This window comes from Periplaneta americana, chromosome 8, assembly GCF_040183065.1.
Source record: "Periplaneta americana isolate PAMFEO1 chromosome 8, P.americana_PAMFEO1_priV1, whole genome shotgun sequence".
In the NCBI taxonomy this organism is placed as follows: Eukaryota; Metazoa; Arthropoda; class Insecta; order Blattodea; family Blattidae; genus Periplaneta; species Periplaneta americana.
The window spans coordinates 106,785,310-106,811,324 of NC_091124.1; the positions used below are offsets into that span (position 1 = coordinate 106,785,310).

A 26,015-nucleotide genomic window follows, 5' to 3' on the forward strand; every position below is an offset into this window, starting at 1 on the left:
TCATATATTTTAATAATTTGATGTTGCATTCCTTTTACCGGGGAGATCTTCAATTTAGTATTATTATAGTTATCGTCTCGTGTATCATACTTATTTGTATGACACCAAAAAATGTCAATGGCCGATCTGACATATTACAACAATTTTGATAATTTTTCTGCATTTAAAACAGCAGAAAAATGTTTCCCCGATATCTGTGTGTAATTGTAATCGTTGACAGAGGTCGAATGTGTCTTGAAAAATACGCTGGGCTAGCGATCAGAGCGAGAAATGCGTTTACCTCGCGCGAGGTGAGCGAGAACCTCGTTGTAGTGTGTGACGTTCCATTTAAACCAATGCTTTCGATTAAATAAATTTCTCGGCACACATTTCACATTACACATTTCTCGGTATAGTGTGTAACCGGCCTAACAGTTGCTTTCCATACTCTTTGGTTCAACGTAACATCACAGTCTAATAGATACAGTCACGCAACTCTTACGCATAAAATATGCCAACATTTGACAGCTGGCGCGACAGTAGCCCTCTAGCGGCAGGCAAGTTAAAAGTGTGCACACGACATGATAGCACATCAGAAAACGGGTTTTGCGTAATTTATTTTATATTTTTATGCTGTAGAATAAGTGTATATGGTTCTTATTAATTCTACTTTAGAATCCTAGAAGAATTTCACACGCAGTTAATCTACACGTTTCAGAAGCTGGGAATAAACGTAATTCTTTTTGCTCCTTACAACTGAATCATGGCCCTGATCACGTATCATGGTTTGAAATAATATAATTGTTCGTGCGTGGTCGGTTAATTCAATTCATTCCTAAATATATTTATGAATCATTGGAACTTTGTATTTAATGTGAGAAGAGTAAAAATTGGTAGCTTCAAAATTGTAGGGCATATCTCATAGGGTACATCGTGTGGTGAATTCTTCTCCCTATTTCCTGAGAAATTAACTATTTTCCATACCACAAATTGGGGTAAACTCGGCCGCTGAGGTGAACTTGAAAATAAAGAAAAGGGAAGGATTGAAACATTAATATGAAGTTCATTATTTTTCCAATTCTTAAGAACCGGTATTTCCTTTATTATTTTGAGTCGCAAATAGTGCTGATGTATGGTTTAAATTTTTATGGAAAGGTTACCGCATTTTACATTACATTTCCAGTTTTCACACATAATGCCTAATTTTAACTTATCCTACCTATATAATACGTAATTTACATGCATTTACTGTTAATAATACGTAGGTGAGAACAAATAAATGAACACACAATTTTGTTGAAAAAATTGTAACTTCAATTAACTTGGAAAATGTAGGCCTAATTTTATTTTCAGAGCAGAAGTGGTGTAAGTCAAAAATGGGCAATGAGGGGTTAAAGTAAACACTCTGTAAAATACAGCGCAAAGTGGCAGTTAATATTGAATGTATTTAAACTATTAATAGTCAGTGAATAGCACGAAGGATATATTAATTGCTACTTTGCGCTGTGTTTTACAGCATTTTTACTTTAAACCTCATTACCTGAGTTTGACTTACACCACTTCTGCACTGAACGGCTCAAATAATCACTGGGAATGTAAAATCAACACCAATAACAGTCATGCAAATTATTACAGAAAAGATTGCTTTTTATATTAAATTTAAAAAGGCTCTTTTATTTCTTGAGAACTTAATACGTCTGCCACATGAATCTACACCAACACATCAGAAATGTATCGACACAATCTGGATTTATTCAAGAAGTGAATATTTTACAAAAGGATTACTATACTCCATGAATTCTTGCAAAATTAACACCATAATACCTACTTGAATGCTATATAACATTCAACTTTTGAAAAATATAAAGAAAAAAACACGAATACAAAAATTATGGAATTGCTTTCATTAAAAACTGTTGATATATTATCCAAAATCGGAATCGTTATACATTTACACATATTATGATCTCTGCAAAAAATAATATACTGTAACAGGTATTTACTTTGTTTTTATTTAAACTCTCCTTCCTGACATACAAATAGGTAACTGATAAGTAATAAATGTTTTATAGAACACAATAGGTAGGCTACCTACAACGTGGATTATTGGTTATGACTGAGTTATGATTTTCTCTTGGTCTTTAGGAAATCTGAAGAACGACAAATTCGGAGATTTAAACTTGTTGTTACTGCAATTTTCGTCATTGCACACATTGTCTTCCTACGCATGATTAAAACGTTTTTATAACATCTCGCACCCCTTTAAAGCACGTGCTGGCTGTATCAAACCTATGACCAGTGCCTTGCCTGCCGCTTGGGCGCTAGTGTCGCGAATGTTGGCAAAAAAAGAGTTGAAGTTGCGCGACTGTATATATTAGACTGTGGTAACATCTTGTTCTTTGTAACAGTTCATAAAACAGTTTCATGCTACGAGCTTTGCCACTGCCGTCGTGATCTAATACAGGCCGTAAGGCAGACCACGTGACTCACTTAACAGCTGATCGCGAAGGGCGGTCTTTCAACCATATCAATTAGTTGCAGTACATGAAAAATAACATATATTTCTCTGAAATGCAGTGTAATCGCGTCAGTAAAATTTTAAACAGTGACTGTGAGACACTTGAGACACAATTCACTTGCAACGTAAGGTATAATATTATTTTTGGTGTGAAAATTATGTTGCTGCAGGCAAAGTTCGTATGTGTAATACCTGCCTTTATTTCGATTAAATATTGCGCCCTTATGTGGTTAAGTGAATTTTTGGTGTTATAAACAGTAAACATGTGTAATAATATACACGTGAAAGTGAAACATTGACTGGGATGTAAAGTAAATTATGATTAGGCCTAAGTGCAGCGTTACTGATGTTACTCTTGTCTAATCCATATTTGTTAGTTTACCGTATTTGTTTTATTAAATTTAAATTATTGCGCCCTTCTTATATGTGAATAATCTACATTATAAATAATACGTTTGATAATATACACAATTTGAACTAAAAGCGAGATGCATATAGTATATTATGAAAAATTATACCTTATAGTTTTCATTACTGTTACAGTGTCTAGTATTGTAATTAATTGAAATAAAGCACGCTCGCTTCATTACGAAATTCTTGCACATTAATTTAAGCACGTTTCAACAATTTTCAGTTGCATCGCACGCATATTTTGATGTGTTGACATTATAGGTTATGTTTACTGACATTATAGGTTATATTTACTCTATCAGTACTTGCCTTATTTCTATATTCGCAATTATGCATCATAATTTAGCATAACGCTACGTATAACTTGTAAATGCAATTTGTCTACACTTCAATTGTATTTATTCGTTTCATACGGTACTCCAGTAGTTCGGTTAGTTCAGGCTTTTATTATGCCTTACTTAGAGGATGAAATGCATCTCCACAAAAAATAAATTCAACTGTTTTCAATTCAGAAGTTACCGGAATTATAGCTCAGCGCTCGTTTAACCCTAGTTAAGTAATATAACCGAATGTACATTTCATAGGAGGGACTGTGGTGAATTTTTTACCTATAAGTAAGGAAGATAACCGTGTTCTGAAGTTTATCCTAAATATATTTTTCTTTATTAAATCTCACAATAGCTTTCGTTCTCAACTTGAAATGTTGGCGCAAATAGGTTATGTTAACATGGTGAATTCTCTTCACATAAAAATAACACAGTTTTATAATTACTCCTGCCACATTATGCAACAAATAAATGGAACTAGCCGGAACTTATGCACACATTACATTGAATAACAGTTTAATTGTATTATTTATTTGTTCCCCACTATACTGGGTCGTATTGAATTCTATTTACCTAACCTACCAGATGAAGTTACACACAATCGTACGTACCTGCACTAATTTCATAGGAGGGACTGTGGTAAATTTTCTACCTACAAGTAAGGAAGATAGATGTGCTAAATTAAAATCACAATATAAATAATTCTTCTTTATTAAATCTCAAAATAGGTTCCATTCCAAACTTAAAATGTTGATGCAAACAGGTTATGTTAACATTTAAAACTCCGTTCACATTAAAATAACACAGTTTTGTAATTATTTCTGCAACATATTATGCAATAAGAAGTGAACGTATGTTATACATACATTACACTAAATAAAATTGAGCACTGACACGCATTAAAGTAATATATTTCACTCAGCTCCGTATACTCAAATAGAAAAGCCCGACCCATCGAGTGACGTCACACATCCTGCATAACGGCCTGGTCTAGATCACGATGGCAGTGGCTTTGTTGGCGCTTCTTTCGACCTCTGCTTGAAAACGATACATCGATCTCGTACGCCGCGAAATTCAATTTGACTGATCTCTTTCATTCCCTCCCCATTAACAATATTAATTAATACCGCGAAAATAAATTATTGGGTACAGATAAAGAAATTCGCGGGAATTCCTGCAATACCCTACAAGATAAAGGTATTCCAAATCATTTCGTACATTGCAGTAGTGATAAAAAGCTTGCAGTGTGTGAGTTATTTGAATATACAGTACATTATTAGCAGTTATATTACCAGCTAGGGTATTATAATATTTATAATTAATAATTAATCATATCATTTTATTAAATTTAAATAAGGGAATGACTTCACACGCAAAAAGAAATAAAACTAGTCCAATTTGGTCATTTTTCACTTCAGTGAATGATACAGATAAAATTGCACAATGTGATATTAGCAGTAAGAAGTTGTGTTATAGTTCTTCTGTCACGAATTTGAAAAAAACACATCGAAAGAAAGCATCCTATCATTAATCTACAGATGTCTAAAGCAAGTCCTCATAGTTCAACTGAAATAACAACAGACGATCCAGATGAACCAGTAGCAACATTCACTCACATCGCAGCACCGTCCTCCACACCAGTATCTGCTCAAGGTGAGTCAGCAGTAGTGATATGACCACCGCCGTCTGGATTGTGATATACTGCCTGCTCTATGACGTCCATTTTGCGTATACAGTCTGCTGAAAAATCTCCGCTAGATGGCAGGTCATACAACACCATACGTAACATTAGTTATAATGGAAATTTAAACGCACTCTGCTTAATAAACACAATTATTCTCAAGTTTTCCTTTAATTAAACTAGATAATATGTGTAAATGTATACCAGAGATAAAAGCTTACCTGGCAAAAATGATGTCCATCCCTTGAAGTCACAACTTCAGAATTTTCCTGGACTGAGGCTTTGAATAGCACACCGGTCGAAATGCACGCTGTGTTTCTTTCCTTCCAATATTTGCTAGTAGTGGTCGTACAAACTTTGTTATTATAATGTGGCTAACCATCTGTTGATGATTTGGCATACTGCAATTCAATAATGCGCATTCTGAAAGAGGAGAATGCGCAAATGTGCGAATTGTTTTTGTTAATTGAGAAGACTTAGTACAATATGGTACTGCGGCTTCAACGAACTCCTGCAAATGTTTTATTAAGGCAACAAAAGTCGATTTTGGGTATCTAAGCCCTCCTCTGTCTTGGTGATGGATAATTTCATTTAATGGCGTCGACGTTTTAGGCATAGATATATTCCTAATACAACAATCACAACTTACTTTCTCCTCAATTACGCGTATTAAATATCCGCAAATCAAAGCTTGGGAGACAGTTTCTAAATTAATGTCTACTCTGTCATTTGGTACTATAAGTTTGTCCAAAAGAATCAAAACATGATCAGGAAGAACAAGGTCATTTTCGGTACCGGTATCAGTGATACTATTGCCACCAGTTGGAAAGGTTTCTCCACAATATGCATTATCTCCAGTGACATTGGCTGCTTTGGAAGGTATCATAAGACCAGACTTCAATATTCTTTTGATAGCATATGCCGCTGTACGTGCATCTGTTATATCGTTACTACCACCTCCCATTCTAACGGTGCTAAAAAGAGCCTCTACTGGATCTCCAGAAAATCTTCTTGTGAGGACGTAGAAAAATCCATTTTTCAAAAGATGTATAATACAATGAACTGTAGAGTTCACAGTGAACAGAAGTGCCTCTGTCGTCTCTTTGGTTAGCCCTTTCAATTTAGCCCGTTTCGATTCAGCCTGAATCCTTGTTATATATCCAACGAAGTATTCCTGTAGCCACTGCAGTCTTTCATCAGCTACAGAATAAAACTGCATGGAATTCGGGTTGCATTGCCTCATATGCTGTGTTCTGTCACTTACGTCATGCACAGTGAAAAATTTATATATACACTTCATGAAATGTACAGATGGGCCAGCTTCTGAGAAGTCTACATTGGTATTGATACGGGCATTGTTACTCTTCATGAATTCAACTGTGGCAGTGACTGCAGGAGAGAAAACTTGTACAGCCGTTAATACATTCATTTTTTCGAAGTTTGTAGGTTCAATGTTTTTTTAGTTAAGTATCGAACGGGCTTCACTGTCAACTTCGCTTGCAGACGATATATTTCCTTCAAATATTTGGAACTTATTAGTCCATCACCGTCAGCCATATCCCTGTCTAGGAATTGAGACCTAATGTTCTTAATCAAATGACAGTAATCAAAACTTAGAAACAGCAGACGTTGAGGATCACAAGGGTGTGGAACACTAAATTTCAGATCTCCATTTCCAAACTGTCGAAACATTGAGACATTTGTTTTATGGTTGTCTGTCACAATTCTCAGTACATAAAATCCACAGTCTTCTACTGCTTTGATTACTTGATTAAACAATTGATACAACTCTTGACCCTGTAAACCTTTAACAAGATAATAAGCTGCTGGTATTGTGAATCTTTTTGAGAGGCCATTCACCACAAAACAAAGTAATTTGTTTGCCAACGTTGGATATTTTCCTGCGCATTCATCATATATACCCTCTGCATTAACTATTCCGAAGAACTTGTCACTTGTTCTATCGTAAAGAAGCCGTTCCTTTATTGCCATTTCGTCGGCGATAATTGAAACAATCTTTTCCATGGGTTCCAGGTTTTCACATTCTATTTGGGGTCTGCTATTTACCAATGGAGAAATCCCAACATCACAATCAACATTCCCTATGTATCTGTCCAATGTGCTTCGGGAAGGGGCTGATATTAATTTGGACACTCGCGCATGATCATAACCCTTGGGTGACACTAGTCTTCATGCTAGACAGTAACGGATACTTAATTGCCAAAATTATTTATTTGGTCAAGTAAATATACAGCTTTTTATTTTTTTTCTTCAGCTAATTCTTTTATAACCGTTAGTTGATCTAATTCCGGATGATGCATTTTTTTTTTCAATTCAATTTTCATAGCTGCCATGTTTTTCTCTAGTCTATAAATTTTAGATCGTAGCCTATTAATTTCCCTTCTTGAGCATGCAGTACTGTTATCATTTTTGAGATTAACTTGAACTCCTATCTCACACTTGTATTCAATTTCATCATAAGTTTCTGTGTGGAATTTATTTGACCCATCTGAAAAAAAAAAACTTTCTTCTAGCAACAATACTAAGATAAAAAATTCAAGCAAATATTAAAAATTTGTTCTTAATTAAGTACTTTCCAGAATTCCCGCAAAGTTCTACCTCACTTTCCTTTTTCACTGAAGTGGTTCTTTCCTTACGAGGTGTAATCTTCCGAGATTGCAGATAACTGGGGTAAGCTGGGAAAATGCTTGGTATAACAGCAAGCTTTAAATTTTTTTCTTGCAGTTCTCTCTATAGTCTTCTGAACGAAAATGGAGACTACACACACGTGAGTAATGGGTTGGAACCCACCTGCTACTTTTACAGGCACTTTGTCTGGATATAGACGCCAGCCACTTTTCTCTAAGTTCTTTTGCTGAGGGAATTTCATGATATTTTATTCCTTTTGAATGTGAACTTCCTTGTCTAGATTTACAAAGGGGAACACAACAATTCACCATTTTAAACATGAACACAGCACCTAATTCATGTCGAAAATTAATATCACGTTTCGCAATAATTTATGACTTTGCACAAACTTTATATACACAAATTAGAGCACAGACAATCAATATTTTTATCATTACTGACTTAAACGAGTATTTAGCTTAGTTAGATGTAATAATTAATCATACAATCACTAACAATCGCCTCAACACTTTAACACCTGCAGATTAGAAATGATGCGATATGGTGCAGTCACAGTCGCGCTCTAGCGGCAAATTCGAGAAATATTGCTATACGGCGTTTCCAATGTTAAATTTTACCATAGAGTATATTACAATCCAGACGGCGGTGGATATGACAAACGGTTATTTTCTTGTAACTGTTATAACAATTATCGTCTCCGTTACTTTTGATTGGTTGTTATAAATAACGGTTATAAGTAACGGTTACAATTTCCTGCCGGAGACAAAATAGCAGTCACATCACATAAGAGGAAGTTATATGTAACGGTTAAATAACTAGCAGAGACACAGAAGCAGTCTATGGAAGCAGTTAGTTATCCACGAACAAGAATGCTAAATAACTTACTTTGTAAAAATGATTGAAAACGTTGACAAATACATTTGTAGCAAAAATGCCATACAATATTGGATTGATTGACCTTCAAAAGTAAAAACATTAACAGAAAGGACAGTAATGAAGATTTCAACACTCGTAACAAACACATTGAAATTTCTGTGTTAAACAGACATCCACATTCCACTCACTGCGGTACACACTACACAATAATATAATACGTTTTGTTACTTTTATTACTAGCTACGTGTAATGTTATATATAATATACATATATCCTTAATTATTAATATCAGCATATAATATAGACAAAATGCAATGCAGTTATAATAAATCATGGAATCGGTATCGGTACCTATATAAATAAGCTCAAATTTTCTTACACCCCTCCCCCCACCCTATATTGATAGGCTAAATGCACCTATGAAAGAAATAAGCCCCTAATGCGACAAATCATGCAATATTCGTTTACTTTAAATATTTGAAAACGTTATATTATTTCGAAGGACATCAATAGCTTATGATATATTATAATAAACGAAATTGATTTATTCATCATGACTAATTTTTTGTGATGGTTTACTTGCAGATACACATTCCAATTCGGGTGGAAATATTTTATGAAGAGTATAGTCCCTTATAATAAATTTTTGTTACAGATTTAATAACAATAATATTGTGAAATATCACATTCTCGGCTCTGATCGAAACCGTGCTATCAGTGCTCTGCTCTAGGGAACGGACTTAGTTGATATTTCTATGGCCAGATGGCGAAACACATTAGCACTGCCTCGCTATCTTGTGAACAGATTGGACACTACGTAATGACGTTACTGTAACTATATACATATCATAGCACTGCCATCGTGATCTAGATCACGAATGCAGTGATCATAGACAAATAAATAGATACATATAGTTTCTTTTGCTGAAGTTAGGCAAAAGTAACAGTGTAATATAGCGAGTAACTAGTTATTTCGTGTCCAAGTTATTTTTGTAACCGTTATAATTAAGTAACTGCTACGTTATTTTTCGCCCATCTCTAATTTGTAATTTTGTAGTCTTTCAAGGCTTATTAAAAGCATAGATTTGTTAAACTATAGTTTCATTTATAAGATTAAGTGGAATGAAGAAGATTTAGTGTTGCATAAAGACTATTGCCGACTATTCTACTAATAAGAAAGAACAGACATTTCTCATTTCAGCAGTTTTCTTGCTAATGTGTCAGGTTTCATAAAGAATCTGTAAGAGATAAGCATTAACAACTTCTAATAAGGCATATAATAAAAATAAGGGGAAACCTGAACTTTGCTACACCATTCTGCAGGTTTGGGATGTCGTGAAATCAGTTACATAACCTATAAAATAAAAAGAGGCCAATCTTCGATATCGTCCCACTTACTGGACTGATGTCTGATTTATAAGTTTCTTTATGGGTTAGATGGGTTGATCATTTCCTAGAAGCTAAAATGAATTTCAACTTTTGCACGTCAATTGTGTATCTCACCTCTTAAATAATCCCCTCAACTAACCCACTAACCTCGTCACATATCTCGCCTTAATATATATGGATCATATGAGAAGACAAAGAGGAAGGCAGAAAATAGCCTAGGAAAGATTGGAGAAAACTGGGTTTGCAGTGAAAGACCTGAACACTGAATGAATAATGAATGAATATGACTATTTCTTTGTTATGGCTTTTCAATCTTCTTATTGTTGATCTCTATCCTTATTTTGACGTCTGTTATTGTTGACAGAATTTTTGTAACTTTTGTTTTACATTTTGGTTGAATCCCATCTTCATTTCTTTTCTGATCACTTTATTTAGCTTTTCAAGACCGGCATTCATTTCTATTCCTCCCATTATTGAGAGCATTATTCACCATGTCCTATTTTAATTCATCTTTTTCACCAAACTACATTCTTTTTTCTTCTTTACTTCTTCACATATTTAAACTTTAATTCTTGCCCTAAGCACCCATTTTAGTTTTTGTAATACATGCTGCTTACTTTTATTGTAGCTGGGTATTAATTTAATGCAGGGCATTGCTCTCTCTATACTCACTCTGCTATTCACAGCCAACTCCTGCACATCCTTGCATCTTGGCTTTCAGTTGCTGACTCGCATTTTATATAGGCCTATGTGAAATTCTGATTAAAATAAATAAATGTATAAAAATTTGTATTTCATCTGAAAATGTGATCATATTTTTCAAATGCACCCTCCCTCTCCCGCTGTTTGCAAAAAAAAAAAAAAAAAAAGAGTTGATGAGCCACTGAGCTGTTCAAATATATCAGTTCCTGCAAATCTGATTTTCTGATTTGAATAATTTCAAATTATTCAAATCAACTTCACAGGGAGCTATACCTGAAAGCCAGATTTGCATAATATATGTCGCTGTTCATTAACAGAAAACTACAATTCAAGTCACACAGAGTTTGTGTGCACTCAATTTTGAGTCCTCGATGACGTGTCAGCCCACTTGAGGTATGTGGATCTAAAGGGAAAAATTGAGTTCATGTTGGATACAATTCCTGGGCAGCTCAGTCGGTAGTGTGTTGGCGCGCTCAGCCAAAGGTCCCGGGTTCGATACCTGGTCTTGGAACAATTTTTCCCTTGAAATTATTTAAATCAGTTCCTCTTTTAATGAGCAGACCATTGAGCGGTGCTCAGAGAGGTGAACCCATCCCTATGAGCATCATATGCACTAGATACATCCCCATCAGTGTCTTGAGAATGAGTTGACTCGGGAGAGAGATTTTTGGGAATTAATCTACGTATATTATCATTATCATTATTATTATTATTATTATTATTATTATTATTATTATTATTATTATTAATGTCGACTCTGTTTTACTTTGTTTCAGATAAAACCATCAGTAAGCTTATATGTCTGAGTAACCATTGAAATAAAGGGAGTGGAAGGAATTTGTATATTTTTGTTTAAGTGGGCCTAATTAATTTAATATATCTCTGTGATTGACTTAAAGAATGCTGTATATAATTTCGTTGTTAAATTCATGTTTAATGTAGAAAGAAAGCTATTAGCACGTCAAAATGGTTATGACATTTCATCAGTTTTGTCAAATTGGTTGGAAGGAAATATGCAAGAAAGTTAAAAAAGCAGTTGTATATATTGATAATCCAGGAGCAGAATGTTTACATTGGAATGGTGGATTGGTCCAAATGATAACAGCTGGAGCTTTAACTGTAAAGGAATTTTCAGCCTTTGAGGTAAACTATTAAGTTATTATAAATTTTAGGCTATAAGATTATGATTGATAGCTCGAGCTCTTATCTCAGCGTCATTATCTGTTATTGAAGTTCAGTGTTTAGTCAAATTTAACAGAAGTTAGGTAAATAGTGACTATGTCCTGTGGAAAGGACAAGTATAGTTGGTTCAAACAATAAATTGTATAAAGCTGTAAACAGTTTTTGACAATAATTTGACATATAGTATCAAGTATTTATATGTAACTTACTGTATATACACTACATATATGTGACAGAGTATTATTACAATACATAAAAGGCTTCACAAAAATTATATAGCAGAACCAAAACTTAATACTGTATTAAATTTATAACAAACAGGAAAATCTTTAGAAATGTTGTTGTTTTCTAATGCCAGGCGTTTGACAATAAAGTCATTTGACCTCTTGCACTCCAATATTTTCAAAGATATTATCATGGTCAGCCACTGAAGCACAGATTTTGAGGTGTTCCGAATTCATTTCTTGGTTTGAGTTGCACAGTGGGCAGTTAGGAGACTGATATATTCCAATTCTATGCAGGTGTTTGGCCAAACAATCATGGCCTGTTGCCAATCTAAATGCAGCTACAGACGATTTTCGTGGTAAATCGGGAATTAACTGTGAATTATGATGCAGAGAGTTCCATTTTTTCCCTTGAGATTCTGTTATCAAATTTTGTTTGTTGAAGTCTAAGTATGTAGATTTAATAAATCTTTTCACAGAGTAATACGTAGATTTAGTAACAGGTCTGTAAGTAGCAGTGCTGCCCTTCTTTGCTAAAGCATCCGCATTCTCGTTTCCTAGGATTCCGCAATGGGATGGTATCCATTGGAATACAATTATTTTATTGAGTGATATTAATTGAGAGAGCATTTTAGTTATTTCTGCTGTTTGAGATGAAGGTGTGTGTTTAGAGACTATTGATAGAATAGCTGCTTTGGAGTCTGACAATATAACTGCATTCTTAAATTTATTGATGTGGCATAGAAGATTCCTGAGACTTTCACTTATTACAATGATTTCTCCATCAAAATTTGTTGTTCCATATCCAAGAGATCTATAAAGTGAGAAGAGACAGCACGTAACACCTGCACCGACACCTTGTTCTCTGGAGATCAAGGATCCGTCGGTGTATAAATGAAGCCAGTTTTGTGGAGGGTACCTAATATTAATTGTCTCTAAAGACAATTGTTTCATTATTTCAGTGTTTAAATCTGATTTCAGTATTTCTTCTGTTAAATTTAGATTATATTCTATATTTAATAGAGTTAAAGGGTTTGGTTTAATTTGTAAGTTTTCTTTTAAATTCGGGATATTGATTTTCTGTTTTAATTCTTGAACCATGGATATGAAACTTTTTTGAGTTTTCAATCTACAGAGAGGAGTGTATGAATGCCAATTGTTTCCTGGTAATCTGATAAGTTTTTCATATTGAATCAGTGCTTTTTCTTCTATTGTCATTTTGATGCTGTTAATATTAGTGAAGAATCTCATAGAATCTATTGGGGTTGTTTTGTTTCCACCAGTAATGAGCCTGAGAGCTTGGTTTTGGACATATTCTATTTCGTTTATGAAAGGTGAAGTAATTAAAATTTCTCCGCAGTATGTCAGCACTGGCTGTATAAACATTTTGTATGTAGTGTTCAAGTATTTCTAGAGCATCCCCATTTCTTTCTTGCTAGTCTTTTTAGAAGGGAGAATCTTTTACGAGTTTTTTCAGAAATGTATTTCAAATGGTTGCTCCATGTTAACTTACTATCGAAAATAACTCCAAGATATTTGGATTCGTAAGTCCTAGGAAGGAGTTGGTCATTGTATTGGATATTGAATTCTCTTTTTCTTTTACCAAGTGAAAATATTTGGTAGTTACTTTTGCTTAAATTGAGTGTCATCAAATTTGATGTATTCCATTCATGTAGTTGATTTAGAGCTTTAAGAGCAGAATTTTGAATTTTGTCTCTGTGTCTGTAAGATCCGGAAGTCCACAAAACTATATCATCTGCAAATAGTGGTGTTTTCATGTTTGATTTCTCTAATAGGGAGGGTAAGTCATTTATATAAATATTGAATAAAGTTGTGCTGAGGACAGTGCCCTGAGGTAGACCTCGATATGTTTGTAACTAGAAAGTGAGTTATTGAATTTAGTGGCAATGAATCTTTTTCTTTTGCTGGAGATACCTAATTTCAGGAGTTTTAGTAACAATTTATTTCTCCAAACAGAATCATATGCTAACTGAAAGTCAATAAATATTGCCAAGGTATGTTCTTTCTTGTTAAAACTGTCTTTTATTTCTTGGCCGAGGCGTATGACTTGTTCATTGGTAGAGTGTAGTTGACTTTTCTTGGTGATAAAAGATTTTGGGATTCTAAATACCAAGTTAATCTGTTGGAGATCATTGACTCCATTGTTTTTGCTATCCTGCTTAATAGTGCTATTGGTCGATAACTATTAACATCATGAGCAGGTTTCCCTTTTTTGTGAATTGGTACAATGATTGCTTTTTTCCAAGCTGCGGGAATTGAGGTGTTCCATGATAAATTGAAAATGGATAAAAGTACAGACTTGGCTTTTTCCCCCAGATGTTAAAAAAATTCGGAATGAATGTTGTCGGGGCCAGGAGATTCCTTGGTTTTTAAATTTTGTATAGCTATAGTTAATTTTTTGGAAGTAAAATTTTGATGAAATATTTCAGGTTTTGTGATATTACTAGTAATATTGTTTTTATTATTTTTATGTAATTCTCTTTTGATAAATTTGTCACTTTTTTTGATATTGGGTTGTAATCTGTGAGAGTTTGAGTAGTGTTTATTAAATGCGTTTGCTATATCTCTACTATCTGTTAGCGTTTTGTTATTATGAATAATAGGTTGGCTAGTATTTTCCTGTGTATTGGATATATTCTTCAGAAATTCATATGTTTTAGCTCTATCGGTTCTCTAATTAATATTTTCAATAAATTTATTAAAACTGTTCTTTTTTGCTGTTATGATTGCTTTTTTAAGCATGACAGTCTTCTTCCTCCAATCTTGAGTATCTTCTGGTGTTTTGCTATGTCCTGCTTTGGTTCTTGCTTTATCTGTATCTTGTTTCAATAAATTCAGGTTTTCTGTCCAGAATGGGGTGTATTTTTTTGTTTGCCTCGTGGAATGTGCTTTTGTGCAATTTTAAGAATAGATTCACAGAAATATTTGTTCAATCTATCTGAGTTTGTATTTTCCATTAGTGGTGTGTTGAGCTTGAGATGTTCATTGAGTTCTGTTGTGAATAGTTTCCAGTTCGCTTTCTTAAAGTTCAATGTTGTTTTGTTATTGTAGGGTTCTTTTCTTCGGTTTTGGTGGAGATGGATAGAAGCAATGATGGCTCTATGGCCAGATCCAGGGTCTTCAATTATTTTTTTCTTGGTTTCGTGATGGATATCTGATGTTACTAGTAATAAGTCTGGATTTGTACCAGAACCAGAATAATGTATGAAAGTAGGGGGATCTTCTTTTCTGTAGAAAAGTTCTGCGGTTGTAGTATTTAGGAGGTCCATGATCATTTTTCCAGGTTGATTTACATTATTGTAGCCCCAAAGTTGGGAGTGAGCGTTAAAGTCACCAATTATGATAGTTTTAGGTTGTATATCAAACAAAGTTAGATCAAGGGGGTTATTAGGTGTGTTATAGGCACTGTAGATTTTGAAATGTTGATTTTTCCATACTTCAATTCTTATTAGTTCTAATTTGTCTTGATAATCCATTTCTTTTATGATTTGAAAATTTGTAATTAATTTCTTTGATATACCTGCGAGAATTCCACTACTGATCCGTCTACCTTTGGGTAACACTTTCATACTATAACCTTTAAAACCAAAATATTTTAATTGGTCAGCATTAAGGTTTGCCTCTTGAATAAGGAAGATATCTACATTATTTGAGAGTATATTGACTAGTTCAGTCTTCTTAACTGATGTATATAGCCAGCATTCCATTGTAAGATATTTAGTTGATTCTGTACCATTAAAGTAGTTCCCACCCGTAGATCCGATTGGGGGACTATTTTACCTCCAGATAATTTTACCGTAATGGTACTCATTTCATATTGGAGTGAAAATGGCAAGTTGTACCCGATTTAAATGAACACCATATTTTAACGTTTTGGTGGCAACTTCATTCACACACAACCCCCAGTATGTCTGGAGGACCACACCTGCTGTTGGTCGACAGGTCCATTGGACCTAGCTGGGAGATTTTGTTGATCACCAGCTTTCCCTCCTCAAGCCACTGGAGGACGATTTTAGTGCCATAGCAGGTCAGCACTAGGAACAGAAAAGTAGAAAGAGGAGGAAGGAAAGTGAAATGAACCTCTAGGCCTCGAATGCTCTAATGCCGTTGGGGTCAAAGAAAGAAGAGTTCAGTCAGAGGATTGGATAGGAAAGGGTAAAGAGGGAATTAGGTATTGAATAGAGGAAAATTATACCAAATTCAGTCATTAACTCATCAAGCTGAACAGTGCTAATTGATGAGTAGCCCCTCCCTTTAGTTCAGCTCGTAAAATTATGCTTACTAACAGCTGCACCACGGGAAGGTAGGGATGGGACATTGGGTATTTGTCCAGGTTGGTTCCTTAAAGCCTTCAATGGGAAGGATTAATGGCTGTCCCCCCTGTATCCGACAGATACCTTTTGCAGCCATCTTTAGAAATGTAAATTACATAAAAACAGCTATGTACATAGTTAGTGTTTGAAATGAAAAATTCCTCCTCCTTTCTTTTAGGCAATAGATGCATTCCGTACCAAATGAAACACTGATTTAATCGCAATCCTTTATATTCTATGGAAATATTTTGTGTAGATTTTATGAGGGATTTGAGGTATCAGGTGAGAGAGGGAGCTAAGCCACAACTAGGTGGAACTGAGATATTTTGAGTGTTGTGTTTATGCTTCTGGTAAGAAAACCATTAGGTCAACATATATTTTAATATTTCTCATATTGCAGTACACATCTCAAACTATACATGAAAATTATTTTTAACAGTTAACTTTCTTCTTTAATTTCAGTATTACTTACTTACTTACTTATTTACTTACTTACTTACTTACTTACTTAATGGCTTTTAAGGAACCCAGAGGTTCATTGCCGCCCTCACATAAGCCCGCCAGCGGTCCCTATCCTGAGCAAGATTAATCCATTCTCTATCATCATATTCCACCTCCCTCAAATCCATTTTAATATTATCCTCCCATCTATGTCTCGGCCTTCCCAAAGGTCTTTTTCCCTCCGGCCTCCCAACTAACACTCTATATGCATTTCTGGATTCGCCCATACGTGCTACATGCCCTGCCCATTTCAAACATCTGGATTTAATTTTCCTAATTATGTCAGGTGAAGAATACAATGCGTGCAGTTCTGTGTTGTGTAACTTTCTCCATTCTCCTGTAACTTCATCTCTCTTAGCCCCAAATATTTTCCTAAGAACCTTATTCTCAAACACCATTAACCTGTGTTCCTCTCTCAAAGTGAGAGTCCAAGTTTCACAACCATAAAGAACAACCGGTAATATAACTGTTTTATAAATTCTAACTTTCAGATTTTTTGACAGCAGACTGGATGATAAAAGCTTCTCAACCGAATAATAACAGGCATTTCCCATATTTATTCTGTGTTTAATTTCCTCCCGAATATCATTTATATTTGTTACTGTTGCTCCAAGATATTTGAACTTCTCCACCTCTTCAAAAGATAAATTTCCAATTTTTATATTTCCATTTCGTACAATATTCTGGTCACGAGACATAATCATATACTTTGTCTTTTCGGGATTTACTTCCAAACCTATCTCTTTACTTGCTTCCAGTAAAATTCCCGTGTTTTTCCTAATTGTTTGTGGATTTTCTCCTAACATATTCACGTCATCCGCATAGACAAGCAGCTGATGTAACCCGTTCAATTCCAAGCCCTCTCTGTTATCCTGGACTTTCCTAATGGCATACTCTAGAGCAAAGTTAAAAAGTAAAGGCGATAGTGCATCTCCTTGCTTTAGCCCACAGTGAATTGGAAACATATCTGACAGAAACTGACCTATATGAACTCTGCTGTACGTTTCACTGAGACACATTTTAATTAATCGAACTAGTTTCTTGGGAATACCAAATTCAATAAGAATATCATATAAAACTTCTCTCTTAACCGAGTCATATGCCTTTTTGAAATCTATGAATAACTGATGCACTGTACCCTTATACTCCCATTTTTTCTCCATTATCTGTCGAATACAAAATATCTGGTCAATAGTTGATCTATTACACCTAAAACCACACTGATGATCCCCAATAATTTCATCTACATATGGAGTTAATCTTCTCAAAAGAATATTGGACAAAATTTTGTATGACGTCAACAAAAGTGATATTCCTCGAAAGTTACTACAGTTAGTCTTGTCCCCGTTCTTAAAGATAGGTACAATTATGGACTCCTTCCATTGTTTTGGTACAATTTCCTTTTCCCAAATAGCAAGTACAAGCTTATAAATTTCTTTAGATAATGCGCTTCCACCCTCTTGTATTAATTCTGCTGGAATTTGATCGATACCTGGAGACTTATAATTTTTCAGATTTTCTATCACAATTTCGACTTCAGAAAGTGTGGGTTCGGGTATAAATGGCTCAGCAGTTTGTATTTTAATTTCGTCCCGATCATTTCTATTTGGCCTATGTATATTTAGGAGTTGTCCAAAATAGTTTTTCCATCTGTTCAGGATTGAATGAGCATCTGCAAGCAAGTCACCATTCTCATCCTTGATCACGTTTAACCTTGCCTGATATCCATTCTTGAATTCCTTTATGCCCTTATATAAATCTCTAATGTTTTTATTTTTACTATTTGTTTCTACCTCATTCAGTTTTTCCTTCAAGTAATCTCTCTTTTTATTCCTAAGCGTACAATTTGCTTCCCATCTTTTATTGAAATAATTATCTCTACTCGCCTCAACTGCATCCTGTAAGAATTTCAATTTTGCCTGTTTCCTTCTTTCTACTACCATGCAACAATCTTCATCAAACCTTTTTCTTAGTTTCATAATAACCTATGCTCTGTTCAGCTGCAATTTTGATATTATCTCGGATATTTTCCCACATGCTATTAACATCTTTTCCTCAACTTCGTCGGAACTTGCTAATACGTCAAACCTGTTTGAAATTTCGACCTGATAATTTTGCTTAGATTCCTCGTCCTTTAATTTCGGAATATTGAATCTTCTAATATTAACTTGTTGCTCTACTCGCTTGGCTACTGATAGTCTTTCTCTTAGTTCTCCAATTACCAAATAATGGTCAGAATTACAGTCTGCCCCCCTGAAGGTTCGAATGTCTACTATACTAGTATGTCTTCGTTTATCTATCAAGATGTGATCTATCTGGTTATGTGCCAATCCATCTGGAGAAGTCCCAGTATATTTATGTATATCCTTATGGGGGAATGTTGTACTTTTGACAATTAAATTTTTTGATGTGGCATAGTTGACTAACCTAACTCCATTGTCATTGCTAGTTATGTGTAGGCTCTCTTTTCCAATAGTCGGTTTAAAAATATCCTCCCGCCCTACTTTAGCATTGAAATCCCCCAATAAAATTTTCATGTGATATCTAGGCAACTGATCAAAAGTATGTTCCAATTCCTCATAGAAGCTATCCTTTATATGGTCGTCTTTCTCTTCTGTAGGGGCATGAGCATTTATAACTACGATATCGCACCATCTACCCTTAAGTACTAAATACGATAACCTATCACTGATAAATTCAACCTTTTTTACTGCTGATTTTATTCTTTTATGAATAAAGAATCCTGTTCCTAATTGGTGATTATCGTTTCCTTCCCCATAATACAACAAGTAATCTCCTATTTGCATTATGCCGTTCCCATCTAACCTAACCTCCTGTACTCCCACAAAGTCTATTCTATATCTAGCTAGTTCTTTTGCTACTAATGTTACCCCTCCTGTTCTATATAGACTTGTAACATTCCAAGTACCAAATCTCAAAACCTTATTCCTTTGCTGTGTTGTGCCAGAGAATCAGTCCCATTCCGAGGCTTATTTGAAGGATTCGTAACAAGCTGTTTTTTACGGTGATGGGTTATTAACTCTTCGCCCAACCCCCAAGCTGGAAGACCACCCCTCATTGGCTGTCCGCGACTGCTTATTCAATATATTCACAGCTACCCTCCATATCTGGAGACTGTCTCCTCGATCCGCAACCTGAGGACGCGCATGCTAATCTTCTCTGTATCGTTCCAATTTTAGTATATGTATCACCGAAGCGAGTACTAATTTCAGTATTAGGGGTGCAAATACCATTTTCTGAAAAAAAAAGAAAGAAATCAGTTGTGTAAATATTTGCTCCCTCAGTAAAACATCATTATTGATTTAAAAAAAATTAAATGAAATCGTTTCATTAATTTTTTTAATGACAATGAAATTTTTGTGTCTAAGTTTTGTTACTAAAATTTAAAAAGCAAAAAGATAAAAAATAAATAAAAAAAACAAGGCATTGGAAGTAAAATATGTTACCTTCAGTTATTGCCTAGATCTTCTACTGTATCATCTGAGGTAGTACCTGGCTGAAGTCCATTGTATGTGGCATGGCGATTTTGGGGTATGTAAGGTAGCAGGGTCATTAAGTCCTTGTATTTTGTAGCGTTAATTTTTTTCCTGCTGGATATAAGCACTTCATGTTGGTATGCAGAAATATTCTTTTCACTTCGTCTGCACTAACTTTCTTTTGCGGTCTTCCAGACACTTTTTGAAACACACGAACTTCCTCCCATGGGCAAAACTCAGAGTACATTGTTTTATATTGTAGCACACCATGTTTATTTTTTTCAATTTTAAATACTGAAATTTTTCTTAGCTGCATTTTCATTCCAGACACAGTTTTTTTGGTCCCTCATGATTTGTCCTGCAATATCGTGGATATTTTAAAAATCATCTTCAGTCATCTTCACTACTTGAAATGGATTTCTGACTCTTGAATTTTCCACCAGACGGTACCAATCTTCAGGTATAAACACATAATCAGTCTTTTTATTTACTTCTCGATCACACCGAAGTCACTGTCCGAAAGTAAAAAAGTATATCCGGGAACAAGATAATAGTGTTCTATTGAATCGTACATCCCTAACATAACCAAACCATAATACATCATGTACAAAATGTTATTTTTATTTTGTGCAGAGCAGGAGTCAGAGAAAAATCGTAATTTACACTTGTTCATTATGTTTTCTGGGACACTAAGTATTTTAAAAAGACATGATGCTATTCTGAAGCTCCATGTGATGCTACATTTTCTGGCCACATACACATTATGGCATTCTTTTTATTACATATGTGAATGCCCAGGTTGTATACCCACAACTGTCTTAAATAAAAAACAACTTCTGTTGGTATTTTGGGTGTTGGCAGAGCTTTCTGCACATCATATGTTATTAAGCAATAGTCACAGTTCACATCCAGGCATTCTGATTTGAAGTTTGAAAGAAGACTGTAAGCTGATGTAACTTGTGCGTGATGCAAACGTATCTGTAAAGGAATGACATCATCTTCTTTCGAAAGCCATGCATCATAAACTTCACATGTATCTGTATGCGGCATTTTGAAGCTAATATTGAAACGAGTATTAAATATACTTCTATAAGTGGTTTCACTAACAATATTCACACCTTCTTTCAATTTTTCTTCCTTATACAATCTATACATTTCAGAAATAGATTTAACAGATTTAATTAACTTTTTCTGTGACTTGCTTCTTTCGTAATGGCTAACTTACAGTGGAAAGTTTTTAATGTGATTCACCACTCTATTTTCAACTGAAGGACTCAACTTGTGTTTGTAGTTTCCATGCAGACCTGTCTTATCAACGTGTGGTGACACTTCGGAAAAAATTAAATTATCTTCTTTTTGTTCATCTTGCAATACTACATCATCGTTGCTTTCAAAATCCTGCTTTTTAGTAACTTCATGTAAATTTGTCTCCTCGTGCTGTAGAGAGCCGTTTCTTGAAATAGCAAATAAACTGCAGAATGATTTACTGCATACTCAGATCAGCTGGTCTCCTGAGTTTTTCACAGCATATATAAAAGAAACCTTCCTTTTTACTGAATCGTCAGTTCTTTCCTTCTTATAAAACCTGCGACACCCTTGTCTACTTATTAGGCCGAATAAAAAAGCATTTTGCATATTGTAGTCTCGACTCATAAAATTTACAAAATATACTTTCTTTTTCTTCAGTAGTCTGAACGTGGTATGTGCACAATTTCAGACTAGCAGCTTCTGTTTTCTCCATGCACTTACAACCTGCTCCTTGCTGTTTAGCAGTAACAAACACAGTTGTTTTGCCATTTATATATTCTAAGCCCAAGTTTCTACACACTTTAGATCTCTTCCTCTTCCAGTTTTCTTCTTTCCTTACACGTTTCTTGGGCTTTTCGCAGCAGCTCACAACTAACTCACCTTCACCGTCACCCATGTTATACACAACACTATCATGTGATTGAAGACCGATGCACTATTGGTGGATATGAGCTGCAGCTGTTTCTGCTCCTGCGTTCCGGTCAGCTTAGCTCCGTCTCTCGCACCAGAAACTTGACTTAAGGAATTCGTAAAAATTATATTTCGAAAAACACCCGGGCAGAAGGCTGCAGAATTTGTTAATATTTGTACAGAAATAAATACGCATATACATTATATGAAAATGTCAGAATCTAAATTTTTGCAAATTTGTGGCTTAGCTCCCTCTCTCACCCGATGCCTCAATTCATTAGACCCGTATTTTTTATTTACGAAATTGCGAATACATTATATTTTCGGATTATATTCTTGTAGTTTCGCGTGAAAAACTAGATTGGAGTGCACCATAAAATTTAAATGACCGTCCGTAACTGTAGTTCTATCCATCGCAAAAAAACAAATGATATCTTATTTTGAAGGAAATTAAACAGTCTTTTTTTCTGTTGTTACCACATTTTCATAGTGATATTTGTTTTTGTAATATTACCGTTTTTCATAAAACATTTTAAGCACAATTTTCGTTATGATTATATCTATATTTAAAAAAAAAAATACCATAAATACTTCGTAAGTAACTTCTTTTATGGGAAAAATTTGAAGATGGAGAAGCTATGGAATATAATGAATGAACTATTATTAAATTTAGTACTCACCGAAATATAATTGGAACTGTGGAAGGTTGCATCCTTAATATGAGCTTAATATGAAAGTTATCACATAACAAAAGTCAGTAATAATTTTGTCACTCATTGTTCAATTTCAGAATTAGAACAGAATGATCTCATACAAACTGTCTCTATTCACACACAAATCTCACACTAAACCATACAACCTTTCTGAATTCCAAAATAACAGTCCTTCACTAACAAGTGTGTAATGTTACCTGTTCTTCATGCATGTGTATGTATCCCATCCTATCGGCTGCAGGACAAAAACCTATTTATGGAGCATAGAACACCAAGTTACTTAGTCCTCAGTCTGAAAATACAACCTGTTACACATTTTCGAAGACTTGATAGAAAATGTGCTATTTTTCTAAACAGAGAAAGAAATACGATATAGGCTATGAAACAGATGAAAAACTAGTTACTAAATGTATAGAGAAAGAATGTAATTTGTAAGCAGGACAATGTTAGATATGAAGCATGAAGATGACATGCAGCTGCTTCACCACTCACAATCAGTGCTTGTTCCTCAAGAGCTTGCTCTATGCATCTAAACCAATTTGGGCTTGGGTCTCTGGACCCTGAGGTTTATCAGGCAATCTTCTGGGGATGGGACCTAGCTCTGTTAGGTCTGAGGTAGGATGGTCTGCCTGTCTCTCCTAGTGTCACACATTTATAGGATGCACAATGGGCCAATGGTAGAGAAGGCCTCATGGCCTTAACTCTGCCAGAATAAATAAGTAAGTAAAAAAAAAAAAGTGAGCTTAAATGCAAAGATCCATGTCTGACCCTGGAAAATCCAGCCAGCCACCTTACTCCCTGTTGTGCAATCCTAAATTAATTGCAAATGATATGGGGTGGAGAGCTGTTTATGAAGTAGTAGGGTTAAATTTACCATAGAGGTCGACAGCTTCAATCAGACTAATTAGCATAAACGGAATTCCCTGAGAAGAGATGTTAATAAGAAATTTAATTTCCTGTATTAATAAGAAATTAAATGAACTATATATGTAGCATGCTGTTCTGTTGCACTATGCTCTGTATACAGAAACCTGTTTCCACTGAGTACATAACCAAACACTGGACTTCATTTATTATGCATATTATAATTTAGATAAAGAGCTTAAGAAACCTTCATGTTGAACAATCAAGTAAAATAGATCAAATAAGGTTCTGAATAATATGAACATTGAAATGAGCTAATCTTCATTGTGCTGCTGCAGCTGCTTTGTTCTTGTCTTCTTGTTCTACTTCTCCTTTTCTTTTTCTTCCTTCTTCATATTTTACTCCCCTCTTCTCCTCCTGCATCTCCTCGTATTTTTTATAGTCTTGTTTTGTTCTTATGCTTTTTTTTTAATATCCATAAATATTTTCAATATATATGAACATTTACATAGTTATACAGTACAACCAAACTTCTGTTAACCAAAATAAAGAGGCCTGACACATTTCGGATAATAAATGTATACTACCCTTTTTTAGAGTTAAAAGGTGAGAAACTGTCCTACTAGTTGTGTAATGAAAGCATCATGAGTATAAGAAAAAAGTTCATACAGTGTATACAGTAAGTACAGTGTTATAAAATATAAAAATATTGATTCTTCACTGTTTCTTTAAGAAAAAGTCCGAAATTTTCTTTTGTGTGTGTGTGTGTTTTTTTTTGTGGCAGCAGTGTCACACCTGCTTAATGCTAGGGGTGGTTTAGCCAGCTCGCATAAACAATAGAATTTATTGTTGTTCTCGCATGCATTTCTCTGACCGGCTTAATACTACAGTATAGGCCATTCAATATCTTGTGAAACCTACCTTCATGTGAGAGGAAGGAAAAAGTGGACTGAGAAGCTGAGGGAAACTTCGACTTGCAAGGTAGCTAGCTCGCTTACCCCCACCTTAAGGTTCATACTATGAGCTACAGTGCACAAATGCATTTGGTTTCACGAGATAATGAATGACCTATACCCCAGATCACATATATAACAGATTGCTCATCCCTATGTTAAAATCGGTAGCACTTTGAAGAGAACAACCACCAGGATCGTCACCCATCTGCCGTAAACAAACACGAGATGGCAGTATAGTCGCTAATGCAATTCAAATGGGAGGTATGACGTGACTCCTTATGTAACAACTAGATGGCTGCATAGTAAATCTGACAAAAGTTGTTACTGTCAAAGCCTGTAAGGCTGAGCAATCTGGGTATATATGATCTAGGCCTATATTTACCTTTGGAACTGCTTCTACTTTGCTTTTATGTTTTGACCGTAAATTGTTGAAACTAAAAATAAATGTATGAGTGTACCATGCATCATACATAAATTTTGTATTTCATAAATACAGTGCATTGTACAACTTTTAAATTTATTTTTAAAAATTCATTTACACAACTTACACGTTTCTGTTAATTCAGTTTTTGGTTGACAGAAGTTTGGTTAAGAGAAGTTTTACTGTAGTATGTTTTGACAGAAACAATCATTGTAATCTTGTGATGTTCCAGTCTGGTAAAGAAGAGCATAAGAAAGCAGTTTTTATTGTATGTTCTCCTATACATGGCACTACGAAAGTCATTCTGAAAGATTTAATACAGAATAGCAGCTTTGAATATTGCGTTTTAATAACATCAGCTCACCCTAGAGTTCATCATTTTGCAAAGTATGGTGGCCATCGAGAAGGTATTGAAGACATGTCCATCTTTCATCATCTTGAAGAGGAAATGCTGGAGTGGATGGGAAACATGGTGTGTACATATAAGTGAACAAATTCTAGTGGGTTTTAATCGAACTGATGCATGTATATAGTCTCAAGCTTTATTGACATTCTCATTCTTGTTGTGCTCTTTCCAGAATTATACAGTAGAAGTATTGTATTCCCCACTATTCTTAGTTCCTCTGACTGAAATGATATTCGTCACACCAACTTTTAGCAACATGTTTCCTATCACTGAAGCATATATTCCACGCATTAAGGAACTACAAACTCTTCATCATAAGGTATGTGCTTACTTCGTCATGTTTATAAATTTTCATGTATTCTCATTAATTCCTTGACATTGAGTGTCCTTTGCGCTGATGGGGAATTGCTTTATCTTTTATTTCGTGGTAACTTCTTCATGGAATAAA

The 26,015-nt window shown here is 34.7% G+C and overlaps 1 protein-coding gene and 1 pseudogene across 5 annotated transcripts in view; one reads left to right on the forward strand and one right to left on the reverse strand.

Moving 5' to 3' along the window:
* The first annotated feature begins 9,372 nt into the window (after positions 1 to 9,372).
* The window catches only part of LOC138704930 (sec1 family domain-containing protein 2-like), a 115,812-nt gene continuing 99,169 nt past the window's right edge, over positions 9,373 to 26,015 (forward strand). For 2 of the 5 annotated variants that reach the window (XM_069833356.1, XM_069833360.1), the window contains exons 1-3: positions 9,456 to 11,674; positions 25,394 to 25,633; positions 25,740 to 25,886. In XM_069833356.1, coding sequence (XP_069689457.1) covers positions 11,498 to 11,674; positions 25,394 to 25,633; positions 25,740 to 25,886 — 564 coding nt within the window. In that variant the 5' untranslated portion in view covers positions 9,456 to 11,497. Of the gene's footprint in view, positions 11,675 to 25,393; positions 25,634 to 25,739; positions 25,887 to 26,015 lie in introns of all 5 variants that reach the window. The other 3 variants (XM_069833359.1, XM_069833357.1, XM_069833358.1) reach the window with 3 other exon arrangements.
* LOC138705292 (U6 spliceosomal RNA) lies at positions 19,939 to 19,996 on the reverse strand (annotated as a pseudogene).